This window comes from Hipposideros armiger, unplaced genomic scaffold, assembly GCF_001890085.2.
Source record: "Hipposideros armiger isolate ML-2016 unplaced genomic scaffold, ASM189008v1 scaffold_291, whole genome shotgun sequence".
In the NCBI taxonomy this organism is placed as follows: Eukaryota; Metazoa; Chordata; class Mammalia; order Chiroptera; family Hipposideridae; genus Hipposideros; species Hipposideros armiger.
In genome coordinates this window covers 1,549,102-1,570,313 of record NW_017731641.1, presented here as the reverse complement: position 1 = coordinate 1,570,313, position 21,212 = coordinate 1,549,102, and the positions used below count along the sequence as shown (strand labels likewise).

Genomic DNA, 21,212 nt, shown 5'->3' with positions numbered 1-21,212 from the left:
AAATAAGAACAAGCAAAGCCCAAGTTGAATAGAAGGAAAAAAGTTAATAAAAATCAGAGTGAAAATCAATAAAATAGAGTCTAAAAAAACAATAGAAGAGATTGATGAAATCAAGAACTGGTTCTATGAAAAGATAAACAACACTGATAAACCTTTAGCCAGAAAATCAAGAAAAAAAGAGTTCCCAAATAAATAAAATCAGAAATGAATCAGAACAAACCAATAATTACTAACAAAGTCAAATCAGTAATCAAAAAACTCCCAACAAATTAAAGTCCTGGACCAGATGGCTTCACAGGTGAATTTCACCAAATAGTCAAACAAGAATTAAAACCTATCCTTCTCAAACTATTCCAAAATATGAAGGAGGGGGAGGGGAGTGAAGTCTCCCAAATTCATTTTACAAGGCTAGTATTACCCTGATACCAAAACCAGACAAAGGTGCTACAAAAAGGAAGAAAGAAAGGAAGAAAGAAAGAAAAAAGAAAATTATAGGTTAATATCCCTGAAGAACATAGATGCAAAAGTCCTCAACAAAGTATTAGAAAACCAAATTCAATAATACATTTAAAAGATCATACACCATGATCAAGTGGGATTTATTCCTAGGATGCAAGTTTAGTTATCTCCAAATCAATTAATGTGATAAACCACATAAACAAAATAAAGGTTAAAAATCATATGATCACATCAACAGATGCAGAAAACGCATTTGACAAATCAACATCCATTAACGATTAAAAAAAATAAACAAAAAAACAAAACCTCTCAGCAGAATGGGGATAGAAGAAACAAACCTTAACATAATAAAGGCCACAACTAACATTATACTCAACAGTGAAAAGCTGGAAGCTTTTTCTTTAAGATCAGGAGGAACAAGATAAGGATATCCACTTTCACTTTTATTCAACATACTATTGGATAATAGCCACAGCAATCAGAAAAGAAAAAGAAATAAAAGGTATCCAAATTGGAAACGAAGAAGTAAAACTGTCATTATTTGCAGATGACATGATATATGGAGAATCCTAAAGATTACACTAAAAAACTGTTAGAACTAATACGTGAATTCAGTACAGTAGCAGGATACAAAATTAATGATTAGAAATCAATTGCATTTTTATACACCAATAATGAACTGTCAGAAAGAAAAATTAAAAAAATAATCCTATTTGCAATCAAAAAGAATAAAATACATAGGAGTAAATTTAATCAAGGAGATAAAAGACCTGTACTCAGAAAACTATAAGACACTGAGGAAAGAGCTGAAGACTAAATAAATGGAAGGATATACCATGTTCATGTATAAGAAGAATTAACACCGTTAAAATGTTCATATAATCCAAAGTAATTTAAAGATTTAATGCAATCCCTATCAAATATCAATGTCATTTTTCACAGAACTAGAACAAATAATCCTAAAATTTATATGAAACCACAAAAGACTGCAAACAGCCAAAGCAATTTTGAGAAAGAAGAATAAAGTTGGAGGGATCTGATAAACTATACTAATCAAAAGAGCATGGTACTGACATAAAAACAGACACATAGATCAATAGAACAGAATAGAAAGCCCAGAAATAAACCCACGTCTATATGGTCAGTTAATCTATGACAAAAAAAGGCAAGAATATGCAATGGGGTACAATCTCTTCAACAAATGGGGGGAAAACTGGACAGATACATGCAAAAAAAAATGAAACTAGACCACTTTCTTACATCATATACAAAAATAATCTCAAAATGGATTAAAGACTTAAATGTAAGACCTGAAACCATAAAACTCCAAGAAAACATAGGCAGTAAACTCTTTGACATCACTCTTACACACACACACACACACACACACACACACACACACACACTCAGGCAAGAGAAACAAAAGTCTATATCAAACTAAAAAGTTTTTGCACAGTGAAGGAAACCATCAACAAAAAGTCAACCTACTGAATGGGAGAAGATATTCACCAATGATACATCCGATAAGAAGCTAATATCCAAAATACATAAGGAATCCATACGACTTAACACCAAAGCAAACAAACAAACAAAAAACAATCCAATTAAAAACTGGACAAAGAAAGTGAATAGAGATTTCTCCAAAGAGGACATACAGATGGCCAATAGACATATAAAAAGATGTTCAACATCACTAATCATCAGTGAAATGCAAATTAAAACCACAATGAGATATCATGTCACACCTGTCAGAATGGCTATCATCAATAAATCAACAAAAACAAGTATTGGTGAGGATGTGGAGAAAAGGGAACTCTAGTGCAACTGTTGGTGGAACTGTAAATTGGTGCAGCCACTGTGGAAAACGTTTTGAAGTTTCCTCAAAAAATTAAAAATAGAACTACCATATGAACCAGCAATTCCAGTTCAGGGTATTTATCCGAAGAAATCCAAAACGCTAATTTGAAAAGATATATGCGTATGCACCCCTTGTTCAATGTCTCAGTCTGTTCCCTTTTTGCTATTTCTGTGTATATTATTATCCTAGCCTAAACCACCACCATCTTCCACCTGGAATACTGCAACTGCCTCCCATTTTTACTTCATGTATTAATATAATCTTGCCCTTCTCAAATCCATTCTGCTCAATGCAGCCAAAATGAAATTTCAAACACAAACCTGAGTATATCACACAACACATCCCAGTTCTCACTTGAGTTTCTACAGTTCTTAGGATAAAGATAAAATTGTTTGCCTTAGCCTACAAGACCTACATGATTTCGCCCTGCCTACCTCTCCAGTCTCATCTCTGCCTTCTGTCCCTTTGTTGGTCTTCTTTCAATTTCTTGAATCTTCCAAGCTTCCATACCCAGAGGCCTCTTCCCATATGCTTTTCCCTCTGCCTAAAAAACTCCTTTCACCCTCATCTGTCCCCTCCATATCCTTTCCCCAATTTATCCTAAATTTAGCTCTTGGTTCAGTGATGCTATGTCAAATCTCCATATTATTAGATGTTCTCATTGGAGCATTTGTCTCTCCTTAGCACTGAAGACAATTGTAATTTCACAATAATTTGATAGTTGGATCAATGTCAATTTCTCCTATCAAATTGGAACCTTCAGAAGGGCAGGGATTGTAGTTTTTTATGCATCAACAAATCACTAAGACATGGGACAGTACTTAACGTGGTGTTCAATAAACATTTGCTGAATAAATTGTCAAATACCATTTTTTAAAAAAGTAAAAGGGAATGAGGACTGAGCAAAACAACTGGAACTGACTACAAAGAAGTTCGGTGACCCTTGAGAGTACAGTTTGAATATACTGATACGGGCAGAATCCAGAACTCAAGGACTGAAGGAACTGAGCAATAACAGAGAAGAGAGATTGGACTAGAAGGCAGACAGGAGGGGGCATCAGTGTCAAGGGAGAGTTATTTGTTTTCATTTTGCTTTTCTTTATGCTGTTGTTGTTTCCCAGTTTGAGAAAGACATAAAGAGAGAAGAACTGAAAATGTTCCAGATCGAAGAGGTCTACAGTTGAAGGAGTTTGAAAATGTCCACAAAGGGATGAGGTAAGCAGATATATCATAAAGGAGTGATTAACTTAAGCATAACAGTGTAAACAGTGGAAAGTAATACTTGAATGCATAGATAAAGATGCTGATGGGTCAGTAAACCAGCTAAACCTAATTAGGACAAGCATGCGGGAGACAGCTGTTACAACCAAAAGGTAAGGAAGCCATCACTTAGATATAATCAGCAAAATTCAAATTATGGGAAACTTCATAGGACCAACAATATGGTTCCACCAACAAACAAATTTCCAGGGAAAAAAAATGGAGGAGAAACTTATAGAATAAAATAAACTTAAAAGACATATTAACCAATCACAACGTGTGGATTTGATTGGATCCTGGTTCAAACAAGCAAAGAAATTAAGAGACAAGTAGAAAACTGAACACTGGATATTTGATGATATTAAGGAAATACGTTATATAGTTTAGGTGTGATAATTGTATTGTGGTTATGCTTTTAAAGGGTCCTTTTAAAGAAATCATACCAAAATATTTATAGAGATTTCAGATGCCTAATATTTGCTTCAAAATAATAAAGAGGAAGTATGTAGATAGTGATATAAAATCAACATGGGTAATGAGTTAATAATCATTGGAGCTGGGCACTGAGTTCATGGGGCTTCATGGGCTTCAATATACACAATTTTTTATGTTTGAAATTTTCCTTAATTAATTATTTTGAAGAAGCAATTTGGTTTTCAAGAATAGGATTTTCTTCCGTATACTGTATTTTAGATGATCTCAGTTAATGCTTCTTGTCTTGGGTTTGGTGGATTTCAGGGAACCATGAGGACTGTAAAATCCGATCCAGGTAAAGTTGGAGGATGAAGTAATCCACCAAAAACAAGGACTGAGTTGAACACAAGATACCATTTGAAATATGACAGGAGATAGAACCATGAAAGGTTTCAAAGATCAAATTTTAACATAAAGCATAACAAGAAACAAATGGGGAGGGTGGCAAGAGTATGTTGAATGACCAAAGCAGTGGGTACGAAAAATGAGTCTGTTTACTCTGGTTAATAAGACAAACTGACTGAAGATTCAACGCCAAAGAAAAGGTCAGGCAGGTATAAGATGACCAAACCTGAATACGGAATATTTGTTCATGAGGAAAAGAAAAGACTGTGTGCACTAAACTGTTAGGATATTGCAGATCTAAAGGACAAGGTCATTCAAATTTTCACAACCTACATCTGCCATCTTCTCCTGTTGATTTTTTTTTATTTCCCCCCAACAACCCTGGAGTGCTTTACAGGTAATGCAAAGGCCCTGAGACAAAAAGGGGTGGTGGGGGAGTATGAGGGGGAGAATAAGAGGTAATATAAAGTATTTGGAGGAAAAGCATTAAACATTATGTTCTCCCTCTCATTCAGTCCTGGATTTAATAAACAGTATAAATTAGTCAACCAGCCCCTGCGAATTTGTGTGTGGACTTGGAGAATACGCTGTTCAAGGAAGGCATTAGACTATCAAATTGTGGAGACCTCTATCTACTCTTTTTCTTTTTCTATGTCTCATTCTCAGCAATTCCCAAAGCACGAGACCTTTTTATTCAGGTACATATAAAAAAATTGTTTTAAGACTAAGACTAAGTGAAGGGAGTAGACCGGAGGATTCCGCAGGAACGCCGCAAGTGAGTGGTCGTTCTAGCAAGGAAGTCAGTTTGAAAGTAACGTCAGCGGGATTGGAGACACAGCACTCGGTCAGATGAGAAGGCCTGTGAGCCTCGGAAAGGCCTCCACGCGCGTCCGGGCCTTCACAAAGAACCCGCGCGTCAAACCCGCGTCGACTGGCTTACGCGCAGAGGCGGATCGGGATCAAGATTCCCACCGCGCCGAGAACCCTCTGACGCCACCGAGCCTGCAGCGGCCCGGAGTCGAGAAAGGTGGAAACATTCTTTAAGGTGGACTGAACGCTAATACGGCCTCTCCAAAAGCCCAGGTACTGCACCGTTAACCGAGGCTTTAGAGTCCTCCCCTCCGCGTCAGCTCAGCTTGGTCACTCAGCAACGGTTCCACGTTCGCGCTGGAGCGCCGCAGGGTTCCTACATTTCCCAATCCACGCCCCAAATCCCGGGCTTCCTCCCGCCTGAGGGAAAGGCCAAGAGAAAATATGAACCAATCAGAATGTAGACATGGAAGTATTTACAATAAGGACCAATAAGAGGGCTGGGGGCGGGGCCGAAGGCTCCAGTTGGTTCTTGTTGTTTAAACCTCCGCATCCCGGCAGTTAAGGCGGTGTCTGCTCGTGGGCGCGCAGTGAGCCTGCGCAAACCGCGGTGTCAACCGACCCCTGTGGGGCTGCGGGGCCAAGCTGCGGGCGGGGCTGCTAGCGGGGCTGCGAGCGGACTTTGGCGTGGCCGGTAAGCGGGATAGGCTGGGAGAGGTGGAGCGGGTCCCTGAGGGCCGCTCCCTGGGTCCCCCCGCTGCTGGGGAGAGGTCGGGGCTGAGTACGCGGAATTGGTTTCCCCGACTGGGTACCAATTCCCTGGCGCGCAGTCCCAAGCCCGGACATCCCGACTGCCCGGGTTCGCAGCTTCTACAGGCATGCGTGTAGACGACGGGCCGGCCCAACGCGGTCCGAGCCTCGGAGGTCACCGTGGCCGCGTCTCAGTGAAGTGAACGGGCCAGGGGTGTGAGCTGGCCTCCTCCGAAGCCGGGAGCGTCACAGACCGATGGCAGCCACGCGCAGGCCAGATGGTGCTGATGCCGGTCTTTTTTGTAAAGGGACAACGTCTTCCTCTCGAGTCACACCTTTTGTGAACATCTGGGTGTAACCGTGTGAGAAGCTCTTTCCCTGATGAGTTAGGACCGCTGTGAAATTAAAGAACCCTACAGCCCTAACTTAGCATGAAAATAAACCTTTTTTTTCTGATTATAAAAATTATACAGTCTCATTGTTTTTAGAAATAGCTCCAAGCAATATTAAGTAGTATAAAGAACAAAGGAGGAAACTACTGGAAATCCCATCAGAGCCATGAAAAAAACCACAATTCACATTTGTGTTTACTGCAAACGTTATTAATTATGAATATATCTTCACATGATTATACTTATAAAATGTATGTATGTATGTATGTATTTTTAAAAGATTTTTATTGGGGAATTGGGGGAAGGGGAACAGACAAGTTGCTGTCCTTTTGTTCTTCAGTCTAGTTGTGGAGGACGTTGCATCTTAGCTGCAGAGGGCAGTGTCACTGGCCCTCATGTGGGATCCGAACCGGGGCCCTCTGGCGTCCCAAGCCAGCTCTTAACCAACGTGCCACTCAGCCGGCCCAAATGTATTTATTTTTATAGAGTTGTATATTTTGAATAAAGCATATTCATTTAATAAACAGATTATGCCTTATCCAGTCAGTAATAGTTTAGGAATATTTAGAATAGCATAGTAGTGGTTAATTCATACATATACATGCTTGCATTCTTGTCCAGTTTATCTCCTTGGAATAATACCTGGAAGAGTATGATGGCTTCGAAATTATGGTACAATTTAAATTCTGATTCATAATGCCAAACTGCCCTCTAGAAAATTAGATATCCCTCACCCCACCCACATACACACAAAGTGTAAAGTTGCTTAGTTCACACACTGAGCAGCACTGGGTATTGAAAAATCTTACCAATCTAAAAGGATGATGTTTTTATCTGCGTTAATGATATTAAACATTTTTTTATTAGTTATTATTTCTTTGGTAAATTATCTGTCTTTTCCTTCTTATTCTGCTGGTGTACCTTTTTATTTTAACAGCTTTCTAAAAGGAATTTGAATTAGTGATTTTGAACCTGTGATAATTATCTCCCCTAGTTTATTGTCTTTTGATTATGGTTCTTTTTTAGGGTGTTTTTTCTTTTGTTTTGTTCTAATATTGTGGTTCTTTAAACTGCATGTTTACCTCTCCAGAGGTAGAGGAGTTCTTTGTAACATTGCAGTAGCCTCCCTGTAACCAGTTAGAAGCTAACTACTGACTCAGTTTCCCCCTTCCACCCTCAAAATCCTTTCACTTGAAACTAGCTAAACCTGGGACACTGAATCGCTTAAGACTTTCGAAGAGAAGTGCTGTTGTGTATTTTGGTTAATATTGTCTGTCTGTATTTACAAAATATAAGACATTCTAGCCTCTGTATGAAAGTTTCCTCCTAAGTAAAAACAAAGGATTATCAGGTCTTTGAATTAAAAAGAAAGAACTGCGTTACCTAACTGTGGACCTTACTAAAGTTTAGATTTTATTAGTCGCAAACACCTATCCTCATATGTTCAAGCAAAAAAAAATGGGAGTGTGCTATAATTTAAATGTAAATAACATGTTAATCATTGTATAGTATAACACACATAGTATATATAGTACACAAAAGAATCTCTGGGCTTTAGTGTTGGAACTCCTCCTCTGTCCCTACTTTAGTCTATGTGCATCTTTTTAATAGGTAGGTTTGTACTGCATGAACATTGAAATGAATGGTGTAATACTTATCACAAAGCTCCATTTATATATGTTGATTTATATCACATATTTATTGTATAGTTACATATATATATTACATATGTATCATATTATGTATATGCATATATATAAAATCTTTTAAAGTTCACAACCTATTGAAATAATTCCATTTTCCCAATGTAGAAAGTAACATCTAAGCTTTACTTCTAACATTTAGTCGCTACCATGGGTCAGAGACTTTGGAATTTATGCAAACATTACCTTAGATAACTAATTTTGCAAAGTTGGGATTTCTCATTTGCTTCATCTGATGATTGTCCTGAGTTTTTTCTGTGGTAACTACCAAAAATAATGTCACTAAATATTTATTCTAGTTTTGATAGTATAATCTAGTTAAACTTTCAAGGATTTTACTTAAGACCTAAGACCCTGATCCTCTATTCTTTTGCTTCTATAGACTCTCCCTAGCTTAGCTTTTTGTCCCATGTATCATTTCTTTAGAGTTGATTTTTTTAAAGTAAGGAGTGATTTCTTAAATCTGTTGTTTTCTAGGCTTTCCTTTGACTCGAAAACTAATGCCAGTGAAGGTACATTGAGATAAGGTAGGAAGTTGAAAAGAATAAAGCTTTAATTTGTCCTTACATGTTTTAAGTGAGGCTATTCTATCCTCAATCGTTATACTAAAAACAAAAGGATCTTTACATAAAAAATAAACAAGAAAGAATATTTTAAGAACACTCAGGGCATTGTAAAATGTTGGCAGATCAGGTCCCAAAATTCAATGACATGATTCAAAACCCAGAAGACTTGGATGCTACAATGGTTCTTTAGAATAAATCTTAGTTATTTTGTACTATTTCCCCATCTAAAATGGGCATCTTCTCTGGTTCTTACTCTGCTATAATGTATAAGCTATTAGTATCTTGGTACTCTTCAATACAGGGTCACTTCACTTTTCTTATACTATTTTACATCCTAAACTTGGAGCTCTTTCAGTGAAGTCTTGTATCTGTAGCCCACCCACTACTAAGTTTCTGTAGCACTTAATACTTGTACAGCATGTTTACTATTTATATGTATTATTTCTAATTGTCACGTTAGTTATATTTTAGCTGGCAGCTTGAGGATATAAACTATTTATATACCCGGAGTTTTCAACATAGGTAGGAACAAACGATTTGTTGGTTGGTAAACAAAACTTTGGATCTTGTAAACATATAGTATAATTACATCATAATTGTGGATAAGTAATACACTGCAATGATGAGAATTGTTATTACTGAGGTCTGAGTTCATTTATTTGATGTTTATCTTAATTGCTATAAAGGATAATGTATGATAATGTATTATTTAGGAGAACTTTGAACTCTTTTGAGTAAGTATTGATTGTTTGTAGGTAATATTTTGAGGGTTACTTATCAACTTTGAGAACAAGCAAACCTCATTTTCCTGTCTCAGTCTCACAGATGTGCTTTAAATCCAAAACCTAGGAGTTAACCTAAAAGTCTCCTTACTTTTTAACCTCACATTCATTTACCCACGAAGTCTGTTGCTTCTCCTTGCTTAATCTCAAATCCATCTACTTCTGTCCCGCTTACTATAACAGCATCCTAATTGGTTCCACTGTTTTGCCCTCTTCCAATCCACAGTATATGCAGAACAATATTTTTGCTACAATTCAGGCTTTTAAATTTTTTTAGTGGTGCCTCAAGATAAAATTTAAATTTTAGGAAGTCCTACAAGGCTCTACAGACATGACCCTTGCTTACCTTTCTAAACTATGCTCTTGTCACTCGCAAGCCATACCACTACATTTAGTTACCTGAATACAAATGCAGTAATCTTTAACCCTTATACAAACTGCATCTCTGCCTTAAGCACCTTAAAGCTCTGCTTCTTGTCCCCACTTCAGCTGGCTCCCACTTGTTCTACAAGCTTTAGCTTGGATATCTCTTTATAAGAGCTTTCCTTAAACCACTAGGCCAGGGGTTGGTAATCTACATGGCCTCTTTTAATATGGCCCATGAGCTAAGAATGTTTTCATAAAAGGCTGTTAAAAAATAAAAGACTGCAGCAGAGACCATTTGTAGGTCACACAGCACTAGACTGATAAGCTTTTTAAGAGATGCTGTACCTTATTGTTAGGTCACTGTCAGGTAGTATTGTACCTGGCACTAAACCAATTTTTCAAATATTTAACTGACAAATTTTCATATTTTTTATTTGTCTTAGAAAATAAGATACCCAGGCAATGCTCTTTTTGTGAATTTGGATAAGGAGTGAACATCTCATTTGCTTTTAAAAAGAACAACACAACAAATTAGACATTTGCAGAATCAGGCTTTAATGAAGTTGAATATAAGGCACAGGTTTCCAGGTGTATGTAAATACATCTCCATTTTACATTCGCTTTTTTGCTTTTTCCATCTCTTAATCCTTTTGGACAGGAATGAGAGAATGTTTGATCTCTTGTTCAAACAAGAACTTCCTTAAAAGGGCCTATGATCTTTTTGGTTTTCTGCTTTTTTTTTTTTTTTTAAAAGAGCTTATCATCGGCATTTCTAGGACTTCCAGTAAATATTGTATTTCCTTTCTACCCACCTACTATTAGCTCGTTGTTGCCTCCCAGATCCTGGCGAGTTTTCTGTGGTTAAATGATGCGTTTAATTTCTGTATCAACACAGACTTTCTTTGTTGGTTTTTCCAAAATAGTATTTTCTTCCTCTAGTGTGTCATTACAGTCCCTTTTGGCTTTTGTTTGTTCCTCATGTGGCTGCTCGATGCGTCCCCTACGTACAAAATGCTGGATCCGGGATTCTAATCCTTGGCATTTAGGACGATCCATTAGGGGCTTATATGTGCGCACTTTCACTCCTTCTACAAAGGCACTTGTCTGCTTTATGATGGAGGGCTTAACATTTCTCCATTCTATCACTCCATCTGTCTCAGGTCCTATAATACATACAATCAAGCATTATTATATGTATGCTTTACCACCATAGAATCACCTCCAAAGTTTATATAAATCTACCTCCCCCGTAACCCTGTATAACTTTGGTTCTGGTAAATAATTTCATCTGTGGATTTCCCTGTCATACCTGTCCCATAGGGTACTGCAACAGAGTCGAGTCCTTGCAGCATACTATACAACATGTGAGTCTTAACAGCTTGATTAGCCCATTGTTGTTGTAGGTGGGTAACATTGAACTCATGAACTTCCCGGTCATAGAGCCACTTGATATTTTCAAACTTACAGTCATACAAGACTAGAGGAAATTCTACAGCCATACTAGAAAGAGAAACGAAACAGAGTATGAGAATACACAGCAGTCATCCAACAGTTCTTTAAAAATAGGGTTAGCTGGGTTAAAAGGAGGAAAAACCTTTTACAAAAACAATATTAGGTATCTAATAGCTATGAAAATACAACACCATCCCTAACCTTGCACAACATTATAACTAAAGAAAAAGACGACAAACCATTAATGAACTGGTTAGGCTTGATCTATATTAGGATAAATTTCAATGGTAACAAGTCACCTATTAGTGAGTTGACTTGGCTCCACCATATAGCTATAAAATTAAAAAGAGCTGGTGGTGGTTTTCCAAACTTGTCAATTTTGTATAGTCTGAGTAAAAACTTACTCATAGATTTTACTGCTTAGGAATGAATTATTGGTCTATCTGACCTTAGCCTGCTCTCAAAAGAAAAGCTGACTATTTTCCTGACTTTCCTACCATTTCAGAAACTGAAAATTATGAAAAATTCCAAAGTACAGTAGTATGACTACTCCATAATACAAAGCAAGCAAGATTTAATATGAATAGTTTGAATGCTCACTGTTTAACTTCAGCAGAACCTAACAATAATACCTTTTAACATAAATTCAAGGGGAAAAAAATGTAGAAATGAATGTGCTTTTATTTAAGGGGCCTGGTCCAATCACCTATTTCTCACTACGGGATAGAAGTGTGAGAGAAGAAAATTCAAAGATACCATTCCCTCTTACATGTTCATAACATTCTACAAGTTATACTAAAAGTTTCATGAAGACAGAATCAGTACTTAGTTATTCAGACAATTATGGGGAGAGAAAGATATGTTAGAATGTATTTTTTAAAAATCTAAGGGCAATAGCTGTTTAGTTATTTTAGTTTTTGTCTGTCTTTAATTTACCTGTATTGAGGTTTCTGGGGATTTTTCTCTATGTTTAGCAGCTCATCAATAATCTCTGGTTTCTCCATTCCTTGGCCAATTAGAAAAAGGATAGCCATCATGCAACGGACTTGATGATAAAGGAACGCCTGCCCAATCACTTCAAACTGACATAACTGGAAAGGTTCTTGCGATCTCTCCTCAGCCAGGCTCTGGCCCACTAGCTGTATTTGAGCAGACAGAATGGTCCTCTGAAAATTAATCACTCCGTTGGCTACATCCATTTTACATAAGTTCCTAAAATCATGTGTGCCAACATACTTCTGAGCTGCACAGTTCATGGTTACAATATCTAAGTCAGCACGAGGAAAAAAATAGCGGTAAGTCCGCTCTAGGCAGCTGAACCTAGCACTAAAGCTAGGTTCTACAGGGGCCCAGGCCAGTACCCGGATGTCTGGAGGAAGCACCCGATTGAGAATGTGGGTATAACGGATCTCTTTAGCAGCATCGTTGACTTCATCTTGTAAATTAAAATCCTCTGAGTCTCTGCCTTTTGGAAAGTGAGAACGAAGGTCAAGAGAAATCACCTGTGGAATTAGAGAAAGATACTGTGTTTTAGCGATACAAATAATCTGAATCCTTAGTATGCATACCTAGAATATACTGGTATGGTGTACTTTGAGAAACAGTGTAGTGGCCCTTACCTGTCCAAAGGCGCTAACTCCTTTGTCTGTTCGCCCACACCGGTGATAGTTGGATGTCTGTCTGCTTTCTATTAGTCGAGTCTTGGTTAGAGCCTCAAACAGTTTCTCTTCAATTGTATTGTTTGTGTTTTCCTGACTGGCAAAGCCCTGGTATCCCCAGCCCAGATAGGCTATCTTTAGGGCCACATGTCTTCGACCATGAGCACTGAAATCAAATGCACGCTTAGCTTTTCCAGCTCCTGAAGAATTTTCTCTAACATTTGAGTCCTTGGTGTTGGCCTGTTGTTTTCTAAGTCTTTGTACCTCCTGCTCCAGTTCTTGTACTCTTTTTAGGAGTTCCTCAGTCTGGATTCTGTCTGTGTCATTTTCAGCCATGGTAAGACAACCCCAGGAATAACCGAATCATATGGGTCCACACTACCTGAAAAGAGAGTAAAGTATACAACAATTTCAGTGCTGATTTCTTTGGTCATGTCAGTATCTTTCCATTATGTTCAAATAGTATCTAAAATGTAATTTAATGCCTAAAGGACAGACTTTTGCTTCAGCCCAGGAATATAAGCATTAGCTTAATTACTATGGGTTAATCATCCAGATTTTATTCTTTTCCATCCTGTGTGGCCAATTCACAGGGGAAATGGAAAATAGCATCAAAAAATATTCAGCTAGCATGGTTTAAGTAGTCAGATGTTAGGGAAAATGACTGTAGATTTCATGTCTCTCTATTAGCTGAGATGATTAAGGACTGATGTTATTGATATTTTTTTCCCTAAAACACTTCCTTTTTTTTTTTTTTTAAGCTGAGCCATCCTGCCACCTGTTGGCAGCTCAGCGGCTGCTCAGCTCGGGCTGGGAATCAAACCGCTGTTGCTCAGAGCTCAAACTCTTGAGCGAGCTCTTAACTAACTGAGCCAGTTGGCCGGCCCCAAACATTTCCTTTTGACTTCTTATTACATTTGTCCAATCTTTCTAATCATAAGATCTGTTTATATGGAATGTATACATCTACTGTTTCTACTGCTTTCTAGCATTTCAGATAAAATAGTGGCTTGTATGTTCTATCTAACATTCAGTTCTGTCTTAAAGGTGGTACAATAGAAGCTAACCTGATTGAAGAAATTTGTCAATGATTGTACATTATAGTGGAAATAGAATCTGGAGTCAAGATTTTCCCACTTTAAGCAGTTTTGATGGCAGAAAGAAGGTAATTAAGCATTGTGATCCTTTTTTAAGTCAAATTTAATGCATGTTCTGATAAGAGATTTCTGTACCTCTAGCAGCTAGAAGAGTCAGTTTGGATAATGTAATTTAGATGTTACTGTTGAAATTTGGGCATATTTCAATAAATTCAGTACAACTGTACTATATCCTTAGTGTACTAGACATTTATGGGACATTACAATCTATGACTGATGGTTACTTAGTAATAGAATAGAAGATCATCTCCACATCTGTTCTAAGGCTATGTTATTTGTCTTCGTAGCTCATTCAGTTTTTTGCCCTTTGAGTTTCTATATCTGATAGATTAAAAGTTTAAATTTAAAACATGAAACTATAAAAGTACTAGAAGAAAACATGTAATAACTTCCTTAAAAGCTTGGAGTGGGAAAGGCATTTCTAAGTAAAACACCACAGAAACAAGTTTCTACCAGCAAAAGATAAAGTCAGCAGAAGGTAAACAACAAACTGGGAAGAAAAAAATTAATGATAGTAAAGAGCTAACTTCCTTTATATAAGTATTTCATGAATATATATAAATCAGATTTAACAAAAAAATCAGTAAGAAAAAGTCGAACAACCCAAGAAGTGGGAAAAGAACAAGCATTTTATACAAGGTGGTGGTGGTGGTGGGGAAGCTTATAAATGTATAAAAAGATGCTCAATTTTACTGAGTTTAAATAAATGCTAATTTATATGAGAACTATTTTTTTTACCAAACTGATTGCAAAGACTAGAAATTTAACATACACATATGCTTGCACAAGTATGTAGAAATTCACACGATATTCATTGTAACATTCATTTTTAACAAGAAACTATGAGATAAAATTAAATAAGTCATGGACTAGCTGAAAATTATAGTATAGCCATACACTGGAATTCTGTGAAACTTTAAACAAAATGAAGTCTACATAAACTAATATAGCTGGATCACCAAGACTATCTTTGAGGCTCAGAAGAGTTGTATTGATCCTTTATGGTACAAAAAATGTGCATATGAATATGGGAACTTACTGGAGAAATGATAAGAAACTGCCTTTGGGAGTGAAACTTGGTGGGAGGAGGGGGGAATCCTTAAAATTACCATGTGCATGTATGTTTTCAGCTTAAAAAGAAAAATGGTAGGGACACGGGAAATAGTGGGCAGTAAGATACCTATCTTAGATCCAGTCAGGAAACTAGCATCGGGTATTTGGCTGATTGATTTGGGTACTAAAAGTTATTTTATTGACAGTGTACTGGGATTAACAGATTTAGCTTGGCAGCTGAAGATGCATTAAAATTACTTAAGCATAAGTGTATACATGCATGTTACTACTTTTGTGATGGTTTTTTGGATTAAATCGCTCTCATAGTTAAAAGCAAGGACTCTGAAGCCAGACTGCCTGAGTTAGAATTCCAGCTCCACACTTTCGAGCTGTGTAACCTTGGGCTAAGTTATTTCACCTCTGTATGCCTCGTTACTCATCTGTGAAAAGGAGATAATCAAGAGTACCTATCCCAGTCGTGAGGATTATATGAATTAATGTAAAGCACATAGAACAATGCTGGATACATAAAGTGTCCCTCTAAGTACAAGTTACATAATGTACTTAACGTTAAGCATTATGCCCCATATAGTGTAGTCTCAAGCTTTTCTTATGGCAGAACTCACCTATCCTGGCCCGGGAGCTACTAAGGGTGGCAAGAACTACCAGGCAGTAGAAAGTGGGAGTGAATAAAAAGAGTAGAAATGAAAGCAGGTAATAGATTCTTGAGAGCTGAATTAATGCCCCTCCAAACTCTCCATACTATCTTGTACTAATCTACATTTTATTGGGTTGTCGGAAAAGTCATGACATATTTTTCTGTTTTTCGTTGCAAAAATGCGTCATGACTTTTCCAACAACCCAATATTATATAACTGTTGTATTATGATTGCTTTGGCCAGTCTTTCTCCACTTGACTGCTAGCAAAGAAGGGAATGAACAATTTATGAGCTGGGAATTTATTATCAGAAAACTGATCAGTGTTTTCTCTTGCAGAAGGTCCTACAGTGTAGGGGAAGCAATGGAGGAACTCATGGGACCTGGTGGACAAAAATGGGCCAGTATGGATCCAGAAGGACAAATGTTAGCAGCCGCTAGAGCTTTCACCCGTATCTGTGCAGGGCAGGGTGAGGGAGATGTCAGGCGAGAAGCCCAGTCTACCCAATATGATCCCTACAGCAAAGCTTCAGTAACCCCAGGAAAGCGACCTGCTCTTCCTGTGCAACTACAGTACCCACATGCAGAAAGTCATGCCACTTCAGAAACACACTCAGAGGCCTCCCAAAGATGCCGGAAGCCAGTGATGAAGAGAAAGGTGCTGCGTAGAAAGCCAGGTGGGCAAGTATTAGTGACGGATGAATCAATTGTCAGTGAATCAGAGTCTGGTACAGAAAGTGATATGGATCTCTGGGACTTACGACAAAAGTTGATGAATCTGCAGTTTCAGGAAGACAGGGAATCCTCCGTTGACATTTCAGAAAAATTTAATCTACCACATGAATACCAAGGAATTTCTCAAGATCAGCTCCTTTCCTATCTACGAAGAGAAGGAATGGACTCTCCAGCTTATGAACAAGACCTGATTGTTGCCAGCCGACCCAAGTCCTTTATTCTCCCAAGGCTGGACCAGTTAAGCCGCAACCGGGGCAAGATAGACCGGGTAGCCCGCTATTTTGAGTATAAACGAGACTGGGACTCAATACGGTTACCTGGTGAAGATCATAGGAAGGAATTACGCTGGGGTATACGAGAGCAGATGCATTCTCAAGCAGAACCCCAATCCAAGCCTCAGCACATATATGTTCCAAACAATTATCTAGTACCAACTGAGAAGAAAAGATATGCCCTTCGTTGGGGTGTTCGTTGTGACCTTGCAAATGGTGTCATACCCAAGTAGCTTCCCTTCCCTCTTTCTCCTTCTTAAGTCTTTTTACCTGTCTCTCCTTTCACAGGATTGTTTGGGATAACCTGGTTCTTTCTCTCTTTCCTTTTATTTAAATAGAAACAACTAACTTGAAAACCCATGGAACATTTATAGAGTAAGGATTTCACCCATCATTGGTCTCTCCTAAGTATCAGATTCCACTTAACTGCCAAATTACCACTCTCAAATCCATCAGTGCAAGAGAAATCATGCCTGAGAAGGAAAAACAGACCTGGCCTTTTTTTCTACTTTTCAGATTAGTAAGCAAAGTCAGGTAGCACTATTTTTGTCCTATAATCTTTTTACCTTTGGCCAATGTGAGTTGCTGTTTTTATTAGTGTGTTTTTAAAGTTGCTGGGCGTTAAGCTTATCCATTAAAGAATTTTGGAAATGTATGGACTTGCTCGTTATTTTACTTAAATATTTCCCAAAGAAAGATGATCTCAAACCTGGGTTATGACTCTGCTTCCAATTGTACTCCCCATCATACGCTCACCACCCAAATGAGAGCCAAAGGAGAGGAACAAAACCTGCCCTCACACAACACAATCCTAAAGGAAAGAAGAAAGGTAACAGCATGGGTATCCTCCATTACTAAAGAGATATAGTCAATCCAGATAACTGTGTTAAATGCTTTTTAATAGATGCTACACAGCGCTATATGACATACAGGATTATAACCCGTTTTGTCTCAGAATTATTTAAATGTATTGCCCTCCAGTTGTTACTTCTAGAATATCATGCTTTTTATAATTTACCACTGAGGTTGTCTTAGAAATTATGCCCATCACTTGAAGGCTGTTCCCACTCTGGAAGAGAACTTCAAACTGTTAACATTTGGAACCAGATGCAGACATAAAGACCAAAAGGAATCTGGCCTATTTGGACACAGACAAGAACACTAATTCTGCTTACCTTAAACTGGATCTCCTTGTTTTTGATGCTTCTAATCCAATGAGGAACATCTACAAACTGGAGATTGTCAGTTTTAACATATTGAAGCCAGAAGAGTGATCATAGAAATTGTTTGCTTGTTTAAGGAAAAACAGCTGTGTAACATAAAAATGAATAACCTGGACCTATCTGCTAAAATACAATTTCTCCATAATATTTGAGCTAGTATTTAAGCATCATTCATTCGCCCAGTTCCACTGCTAGGCATTTTATCAGGGAAAGAAAGAACCAGTGACTTAAAGATACATGTAGGATATATTAACTGAAAATATGTAAAAACTACAAACTAATAATAGTGAAGTGATTAAAGAGAATGTAAGTCATTGGGAATCATGGGAAGCTAATGGAAAATGCAAAGTAAGTGAAACAAATAGGTTGCAAACAATGCAGTATGATCGCAGTCACACACCCATATACAGATGCAAAGCACAAGGAAAGGTCAAAACCTAACCCTGGGTAGTGGGATTAAAGGTAGTTTTTTTAATTTTATAACTATTTTTAAAAATTAAGCCACATGGCTTGGGTCAGCTGTGTGGCACATTGGTTAGGAGTTGGCTTGGGACGCCAGCTCTGAGCAGCAAGGCCCCAGTTCGGATCCCACATGAGGGCCAGTGACGCTGCGCCCTCTACAGCTAAGATGGTGAACAACAGCTCAACCTGGAGCTGGGCTGCCATGAGTAGCTGGTGACAGCGTAGACTGCCAGTGGGGCTGGCAGGCAGCAAGCGTGAGCTTTTGTGAGCTGTCGTGAGCCACCGTACAATGGCTGGCGAGCGACTGCCTCACCCGGGAAGAGCGCAATGATAATACCAACATGGGCCAGTGAAGCGACGTCCTCCACAACTAGACTGAAGAACAAAAGGACAGAAACTTGTCTGTTCCCTTCCACCAATTCCCCTATAAAATCTAAAAAAATATATGGCTTTTATACATGCAATTTACAGCAAAATGCTCCAATGATTTACCTTCTTTATATGTATCTCAAAGCCCAATATTACCAAATCAAAGTTTCCAAACTGATTATCTAGTTCATCCCCTTAACCAAAGAACCAGTCCAAAGGGGTTAAGCGCAGGTAATTAAGATTTATGACAAAAAGAGGACTTGAGCCCAAGACTCCTGAGTCAGTACAGTGCTTTCTTCAGCACACTACACCCTTCTCAGGATGCAATACAGTGGTTTCCAAGCAGACATGTAACACTTGTAAGGTGGCCGCTAAATTACCACAAAGGGAATTCGTGCTTGCACCAAGCATTGCCTGTAAACACTAAAATGGCCAACGCTAGAGTTTCAATACATTTTTTTTTTAAGATTTTTATTGGGGAATTGGGGGAAGGGAAACAGACAAGTTGCTGTCGTTTTGTTCTTCAGTCTAGTTGTGGAGGATGTTGCTTCACTGGCCCAAGTTAGCACCATCATTGCGCTCTTCTCTGGCGAGGCAGAGCAGTCCCCAGCTTCTGGACAGCTGCTCACTGGCAGCTGCTGGCTACACACGGTAGCCCATGGCAACCCACTGCAGCAGGGGCTGCAGTCTAGCCATCCCCAGTGACTCACAGCAGCCCAGCTCCAGGTTGAGCTGTTGTTCAGCATCTTAGCTGTAGAGGGCAGTGGCACTGGCCCTCATATGTGGGATCCGAACAGGGGCCCTCTGGCGTCCCAAGCCAGCTCTTAATCAACGCACCACTCGGCCGGCCCTCAATCTATTTTTTAAAATTAAAAAGGGGTTTTAGTTTTGAAAATGTTAGTAACCATGGGGGTGGTAGAAAGAGCATTCCCACGATAAATTTTATTTGAAACCAATGAAGGAAAGAGGGTAATAACCACAGGATCAGGAGACATGCACCTACCTATCTATGATCACTAACACTGGAAAGCAATCCTCAATCTGAAAAATGTCGCCACGCCTTCCTCGCACACTACAACTTAGTGGGATCCAGATCTCTAGGAGTATTTCCTTTTATGAGCAAACAGAATTCTCACCGAGGCAGCAGAGACTTCACAGCCCAATGGCCCTCTCAGAATCGAATTAAAGCAGCTCCTCCTGCTGCGAGTTGCCTCCAGGAGCTCCAAGAAGCACCAGATACAAACACGGTCTTAGGCGAGGTCCCACTTCCATATACCGGTGCTTTCCTGAAATGATCAAGGCATGGAAAGGGGGCGGAGGAGAAAGAGAAACGTCCAATTGTTTGTCCATTCACCCATTCCTCTTTGTGGAACCCAGAAAATAAGCCACCCCACAAACCCCACACTTACCTTCCGGTAGCCAACCACGCGGCTTTTCCCGAGACAGGAAGCTGTCACTTTGCGTCTCCCGGGCGCGCCCGGGGCCTCATGGGAGTTGTAGTCCACATGTGGGAAATGACGTTTTAAAACCCGGGTGCAGGCTTGACAGGGAAATCAGCCTAATGTTTTCCAGAGTGGCCACCGTTTCTCCACCTAAAGCCTGGGTTAGTACAAGGATGAATTCTGGTGCGCTAAAATAGTAGAAAAGTAACTTTTCAAAGGTCTGCTACCCTATATGTAAGCTAAGATTGAAGAACCTGGCTCGATTTTATACATACTTAAATTCGTAGAAAGTTACCATTGCGAGATAAAAACATTTACTATTAGAAACCACATGTAAGGGCTGAAAAGGATTACGATAACCTCAAAACAAACGATTGGGGAGCCTGCAAGTGACCATCAGAACAGGAGTCTGGCTTCAGCACCACGGAGAGAGCATAATTAGGTTTTTGTAGGTTTTTTCCAGAGACTAATCCAAATCGCAAGATTCCAGCTAGAAAACTGGAAAAAATCTGGTTCTTTTGTCCAAATTCAGCAGTCGGTAGTAAAATGAATCTATCCCATATTATACAGTGCAGGTAGGAGGTGGAGGTTTTACCACAAGGAACAGCTTTCTCAGGATTGCTTTAGCAAGGGACAGACTTCAGGATTCAAAATACAATAAGGCGTCCTGTGGAGGCATCACAGGCATTTAGGAACAGGGACATAAGTTAGAACCTGAACTACTTTACTGCCTCTCCGCATCTTTCGCGTTCGAATTCATTTACAGATGAAATGTACCCATTTTGACCCTCCACTTTTCTAGCAATTCGCAGCCTTTCTGATTTCTTATCACGTAAAAACGGAAATTTCGGGGGGAAACGTGGGCTCCAGCTTGAAGCGGGGCAGGAGTCCAGCCTGAACACCTGGAGAACTACCTGGAGAGTGGGTGGTGGCATAAGGGAGGTAGGATTCGAATCAGTATGAAGAT

At 38.9% G+C, this 21,212-nt stretch overlaps 2 protein-coding genes across 8 annotated transcripts; one reads left to right on the top strand and one right to left on the bottom strand.

Annotated features, from left to right (window-relative positions):
- Nucleotides 1-5,766: 5,766 nt before the first annotated feature.
- HYLS1 (HYLS1 centriolar and ciliogenesis associated) lies at nucleotides 5,767-17,404 on the top strand. The gene is made up of 3 exons (XM_019658946.1): nucleotides 5,767-5,900; nucleotides 13,923-14,040; nucleotides 16,082-17,404. The coding sequence occupies exons 2-3, from the start codon at nucleotides 14,027-14,029 to the stop codon at nucleotides 16,980-16,982; spliced, it is 915 nt and encodes a 304-aa protein (XP_019514491.1). The 5' UTR covers nucleotides 5,767-5,900; nucleotides 13,923-14,026; the 3' UTR covers nucleotides 16,983-17,404.
- Nucleotides 10,305-20,275, bottom strand: PUS3 (pseudouridine synthase 3). Of its 7 annotated transcripts, XM_019658941.1 has the most exons (8): nucleotides 20,213-20,275; nucleotides 19,940-20,089; nucleotides 17,925-17,981; nucleotides 17,459-17,560; nucleotides 12,837-13,257; nucleotides 12,154-12,719; nucleotides 11,075-11,265; nucleotides 10,305-10,928 (listed from the first exon to the last, which is right to left on the bottom strand). In XM_019658941.1, exons 5-8 carry the CDS (start codon nucleotides 13,209-13,211, stop codon nucleotides 10,627-10,629), a joined length of 1,434 nt encoding a protein of 477 aa, XP_019514486.1. In that variant the 5' UTR covers nucleotides 13,212-13,257; nucleotides 17,459-17,560; nucleotides 17,925-17,981; nucleotides 19,940-20,089; nucleotides 20,213-20,275; the 3' UTR covers nucleotides 10,305-10,626. The 7 variants fall into 7 exon arrangements, with proteins under 7 accessions (XP_019514486.1, XP_019514483.1, XP_019514487.1 ...); XM_019658938.1 differs by lacking the exon at nucleotides 20,213-20,275 and having other exon boundaries at nucleotides 19,940-20,202; XM_019658942.1 differs by lacking the exons at nucleotides 19,940-20,089; nucleotides 20,213-20,275 and adding an exon at nucleotides 19,807-19,933.
- Nucleotides 20,276-21,212: the final 937 nt, after the last annotated feature.